Raw genomic sequence first — 6,000 nt, 5'->3', positions numbered from 1 at the left:
GGGTTCACACACAGGCTATGACTCCAGGCCACGGCTTCACAAGCAAAGCAGCGGATGTGGACAAAGCTACAAAAGTGACTATATTTTCAAAGACCTAGACATTTGCACTAGGATCAAAGGGTCCATGCGAGACCTCAGTCACTACCCAGTCAAAGGAAATCCCTTGGCTTTTTCCTTCCTTCTTCCTCTCCTTCCCTTTCCTTCCTTCCTTCCCTCCCTCCCTCCTTCCCTCCCTCTCTCTCTCTCTCTCTCTCTCTCCCCCCCTCTGCTTTCCTCCATACCCCCCTTTCCTTGGTCAAAGCAGAGCTCACTGATATAACAAGGAACTATGTAGTCGGGCTCATATTCTCATTGGCCGGAGAACTGTGTCGAATCAGAACTCTGTGGTCTCAGGCTCCTTGTCCCACATTTTGGCAGATGTGTTGGGCATTGATCAGAGGGAGGGGCTCTCAGTCACCCCATGGGGACTGGGGGGGAGGACACAGCCATGTCCCATGCTGAGCGTTATTTCATTGCCAGAACTGGCACACTGTGCCCCTCATCAACAAATAAATGATCATAACATCTAGAAAACTGGAGAATCCTCATCTCAGCAGGATCCAGAAGGAGAACATCCCCATCTAAAGAATTTGCTAGGATAGCCGTGAAAAGGGCCCCTCCTGGGCTGTGGAGACAGAGAATCATCTGGTTGAGGATTCAGTCTCTGCCACTCAAAAAGCCTCACTCAAGGAAAGGATTTAGCTATTTCAAGCCTCAGATTCATGATCTGTAAAATGGCAAATCTAACACCCACCCCACAGGTTGTTGTAAGAATAAAGTGCCATGCACAGTGTCAGGCAAACAGTAGGTACTCAATAAATGTTAGTTCTCCTCCTACCAGTCCTTTCTTTAGCCATAAAAAGGTGCGTTCCCAATTGAGTGACGCTGTTTGAAGGGTTAACTCTTACCCTGAGAAATCAAAGTCTCTACACTAACACCATTATGCCTGACAGGCCAATGATTAGGGCGTGTATGGGCGAGTGGGGCCGGCTTTGAGAAAGAGGAGCCTGGTATTAGCTGTGCATTTCAAAGGTTTTATGAAGTCACAGAATCTAATTCTTACATGGGTGATGTCTCCCCTCACTGCCCCAGGACCAAGTGGATCCCTTCTGGTTATACGCCAACCTTGCATCACACTTAATCCAGTCTTAATTATACGGTTGTTCATGAGACCGTTTTACATACACACTCTCCAAGAGCCAGGACGAAGCCTAGCACAGTGCCTGGCACACAGAGGGTGAATGAATGAACAGAAAAGTTTCCACTTGCCTTATCTCATTCCATCCAGATCTCAATTCTGTTAGTGACTCAGGGGCCGGGATGAGAACCTGCACTTTATGGATGAGGAAACTGAAGTTTCAAGAAGTTGTACCACTGTCAAGGCCATTCAGTAAGTAGTGGTGGGGCAGGCACTTTGGCCCAGACCTCCGGACACCAAATCTCGGGCTCCTTCCCTCCACACTCCTCTGCCCTTTGACTCACCGGCCTCGCCCTCTTGTTAATTCTGACAGGGTGACACCGTACAAGAGCTCCTCTCCCTGGAACCTTCTGTCTGGGCATGTCATTTGGTGGCCAGTTGCCACATTGTGAGCGCTGAAGGTCCCTTTTCCACCTTAACCCATTGAGTAATGGCTTAGTTATTGGCTGGCGAGCACCCCATCTGATGACAGCCAAGCGAGCCCAGACATGTCCAGTTACGCAGGCCTCAGGAAGCCTCTGGCAGGAAAGATTCCCAGAGTTGGGAACTTAACCTGGTTAGTTTTGTGCTGTTTTTTTGAGGGGCCAAGGGGTGCTTGACATTTGGCTTCAGTACTTTAGAAGGTTGGTCCTTCCATCCATTCCTGTTTGCTTTTCCACCCTTCTAATCCCCTAAAATAAAAAAAAATAAAAAAAAAATCACTCAAAGTACTTAGGGCAATTGAATCTCAGTTTATATCCTCAATTCTCTTTTAATTGCTATCCGTTCTTTACTAATTAACCACATCTCTGATCCAGACAAGCAGTAAACATCCCAACCCTCTCCTATATCTCCATCACACCCAGTTCACAACCTTGCCTTACTGGTCTATTAAATCCATCCCTTTTTTTAACCGCCCCTCCCCCCCATCTCTGGGGATCCTTGGAGAACACTTAGACATGCATGTTCCAGGATGAATTGAACTTAATATTTAGCCAGACATAATGGGAAAACACCTGAACTGAGAGTAACCAAATGTGTGTCCGTGGCCCAGTTTCCCTGTATCTAGTCGTGAGCTGTGGGATGAGTGATTTCATTTGCATGGGTTCAGTCTGTGCATCTCCGAAGCCGCAGGGGCTCTTCCCTACCTCTTGTGTCCTTCAAGTACATTTCATCTTCTAAAGCCCTTGATGACAAATCAGAGACAGGGGCTCTTAAGAGAGCCCCAAGTGAACTGCTCACTCACTGCTCTGGAGCTTATTCAAGGTTCTTTATCAAGAGTTGCAGGCAGAAAAGGTCATCCTTAAGCCTGCTGTGGCCTGGAAGTGCTGGTGACAAGATTGTCTTTGTAACTACTTCCTTAAAAAGACTTCAGAGCTCTCTATTAACGCAAACAATTGCTGAGATAGGGACAGAACAGTAGCACCCCTTTTAATGTGGGTGGCGTGTGCTTCCTGGTGACTCTCAGCACAGAAGCTGCTCTATCCCTCCAAAATCTGCTTGGACAAGTGGTTTCCCTGGTCGCTGAGGCTGGCCTGAGAGTCCACACAGGCTGAGAGCCAGCACAGACCGGAGAGATGTGAGGCTGGTTGGGCTGTCAGGCTGCGGTGGCCAAGAGAATAGGGCAGGATGGGTCAAGTCGCAAAATCAGGGGTCATGTACCAGGGCTGCGTGAGTACCCTTCACGAGACCACGTGGTCCGAGCAATGTCTATAGGCAGCAAGGAACCAAGAGACTAGGCAAGGTCACAGAGCAGGAAGGAAACCGAGCCCAGCGTGGGGAGCAGAACAGACACTGGGAGGCCCAGGGAAGCCAGAAGCACAAATGATAGGGACAATGGAAACAGCAAGTGGCAGTAACATCAGGAGAAAGATTTATCGAGTATTGGAGGCAGCAGGTTAATAAAATCTTTAACAAGTGAACATGGACTAACTATCAAGGGGGATCAGAGCCACGTGTATATGACTAGATGTACGCATATATGTACTTAAAAGAATACACATATGTGTGGGGCGCCTGGGTGGCTCAGTGTCTGCCTTTGGCTCGGGTCATGGTCCCAGGGTGCCGGGATCGAGCCCCGCATCCAGCTTCCTAGTCGGCAGGAAGCCTGCTTCTCCCTCTCCCATTCCCTCTGCTTGTGTTCCCTCTCTCGCTGTGTCTCTCTCTGTCAAATAAATAAATATATATAAAAAAAGAATACATATATGTGTGGAAAGTGGGCAGAAATGAGCAACAGGTGATGCTAATATGTACTGGAAGCCGAAACCAGGACACAATGCAAAACGCCAATACAGTGCCTGACACATAGTAGGTAATCAATAATACGTCTTTTTCTTCCACTGCTAAACCCACAGAAGGGCTACCGCTCCCCCCAGCTTCCTAGAGAACGGATTGATACTGTGAAGCAGCTTACGTGTTACTAGCTAGGGTAAGTCTAATTGCTTCGGAAAGCTGTTCACCGTGTACCCCGCTGTGCTATTTAGCTATTCTAAATGAATTTCTTTGTGTCCAAATGAAAAAGCAAGACCTTCTCAGGCTGCACTGTACAATCGGCCGCGATTCGGAGTTGGAACGCAGCCTCTCTGCTCTCCTTTCCAGTCCCTAAAACGTGTGCCTGGCACACGAGGAGGAGGGCCCCTGAAGGAGGCACTGGCCCACACGGCATTATACTTGGGCTTCTCAGTAAGGGCTGCGACAGCCCGGGGCAGTGGGCCCTGGAGCCAGTCCCTAGGCGCACCCTCCCCGGTGGGGCTGGGGATAGGTGGCTCTCCCCGACCCCTGCCCGCCGCTCCCACGGAGAGACCGGGCTTCCCAGGCGAGCGCTGCCCCCGCCGAGCGCGGCTAAAGTCAGGCTACCACTCACCTCGCAACCGGGGCGCCAGACCTGCTGTGGGCAGGGCGTTCTCCCCCCGCGCACGATGACATCACGTGTTTGGGGCTGAGTCGCTCTATAAGAGCGGCCCGCCACGAGCCGGGCGCCCGAAGAGCAGATGCGCTCGCACGGCCGGGCTGCGCGCACGCGGTCCCCAGCACCCGAGCAGAGGCAGCGGGAGCCCCGGCCCACCCCCCACGGCGTCCCCGCCCCGCCCCCGCCGCGCGCGATGCCCCGCAGCCTGCACGCCGCCGCCGTTCTCCTGCTCCTCTGCTTAAAGGAACAGCCGGCCCGCCCAGCCCCGCTCAACGGTAAAGTGTGCGCCCGCTCTTTCCTCAGTCCCCAGCACGCGGCCACACCTGGCCGGAGGATTGCCCGCGGGGCTCGCTAATGCTAAAGCAAAGTCCTTTTGGCGGGGAGCATACTCTCCAATGGCGTATTTTTAGACACTTTGGAAAACGCGTTTTGGAAAATTCTTTTGCCTTTGGAATGCACGACCTGTTGCGGTGGGGGGAAGCACGTTGTCTTCGGATTAAAACCTGCTCGTGTGTTCTTGGAGCTCTCCCCAGCTCTGGAGGGGTGGGTGGCTTGGGAACTTGCTAAAGGGGGGGGGGGGAGAAGGGGAACCAGGATTTAAAGTGCTGTGCCGCGATCCGCGATCCGCGATCCACGTGCTGATGGTCGAGGAGAGAACGTGGCGTCAGAGCCGCGTCGGAGCCGCCTGGTTAGCAGGAAGGGTTTTGCAATGCCCCAGCTGCAGCACCTTCCCGCAGTGGTAGATGCTTTCCTTTGGAAGAGAGACTCTTTACCATTAAGTTTTACCTCCAAGTCAAAGGGATGATGCATCCCATTCTTAATCATTGTTTTTCTCCAGAAGGGCTCTACTATCTTGAACGTGTGTGTGCACTCGGAAGAGCATACACACCTCACTTCTGAGTGTAATTAGGGCTCTTAACCCCAAAAGGCTGGAGGCTGAGGGTGCCCGAGGGGATGGCAGGAGGAAGTGTGGGGACCTTGGGTCAAGGCAGTGAGTTTGGGTGCGCAGCCAAGGTCAAGGTTAGTTAATCCTTAGGAACAGCAAGAGGATGCCAAGCTCTTGCCTGCCTCTCCAGCTGCTGGCTGAGCACTTTTCTGGGGGTAGATAGTGAGTTTTGTAGAAACTTCCCTCGTAACTGATGGTAGCTCCTGCCCTTGACAGAGTGTGTTCCAAGTTGTAGGGACATTTGTAGGTGCTATCGGTCCTGGACCGAGGTTGGGCTATAACATTTGTAGGAGGGCTGAAAGTGACTATGATGGCTGGAAATGGATCCTCACTTGATAGACAGTGGTGTGGGAAATTGATCCTGCTCTGTAGCGTGAAGACTCAGAGCCTCCTTCTCTGCTGGAGGTCACACTGTGTCCGTGGGGCTGGGTAGGAGGGAGGTGGGGGGGCTGGCCTGTCACAGCATTGGGGTTGCTCTTAACTCAAATCCGCTGGCTGGGGCAAGATATGCTTGGTATTATTTCCGTCGTCTGGTCCGGAAGAGATAGAAGGTTGGGGACGCCCGGGTGGCTCAGTTTGTTAAGCACCGGACTCTTGGTGTCAGCTCAGGTCTTGATCTCCGAGGCATGAGTTCAAGCCCCACGTTGGGCTCCATGCCGGGCATGAAGCCTATTTAAAAAAGAAAAAAAAGTTGGTGGAAGAAAGGGATTATATGAAAGTGGAAATTAATTTTTAAAACTGCAGACTTTGACACGTATTCCCCTTTCCAGAAAGCTGCACTGGGACCTGAAGTTTTGTGAGAAATCTCCCTTGTAGTTCCAAGCTGCTCTGAGACAGGAGAGAAACAGCCATTCATTGGCTCTTTCTAGAAAGCCTGTTACTCCCCTCACTCTGGGGCAGCCCCTCCTCCCTTCCCTCTCTTCCCCTGCC

General features: G+C 51.7%; 1 protein-coding gene across 7 annotated transcripts in view; it reads left to right on the top strand.

The window, feature by feature from the left end:
• The first annotated feature begins 4,100 nt into the window (after window positions 1–4,100).
• CA12 (carbonic anhydrase 12) overlaps window positions 4,101–6,000 on the top strand; it is a 55,921-nt gene continuing 54,021 nt past the window's right edge. For 2 of the 7 annotated variants that reach the window (XM_027572129.1, XM_027572125.1), the window contains exon 1: window positions 4,101–4,399. In XM_027572129.1, coding sequence (XP_027427930.1) covers window positions 4,207–4,399 — 193 coding nt within the window. In that variant the 5' untranslated portion in view covers window positions 4,101–4,206. The remainder of the gene's footprint in view (window positions 4,400–6,000) is intronic. The other 5 variants (XM_027572128.1, XM_027572127.1, XM_027572126.1 and 2 more) reach the window with 4 other exon arrangements.

This window comes from Zalophus californianus, chromosome 6 (genome assembly GCF_009762305.2).
Source record: "Zalophus californianus isolate mZalCal1 chromosome 6, mZalCal1.pri.v2, whole genome shotgun sequence".
Taxonomy (NCBI): domain Eukaryota; kingdom Metazoa; phylum Chordata; class Mammalia; order Carnivora; family Otariidae; genus Zalophus; species Zalophus californianus.
The sequence above is the reverse complement of the archived record's forward strand: the minus strand, read 5'-3'. Positions and strand labels throughout refer to the sequence as shown.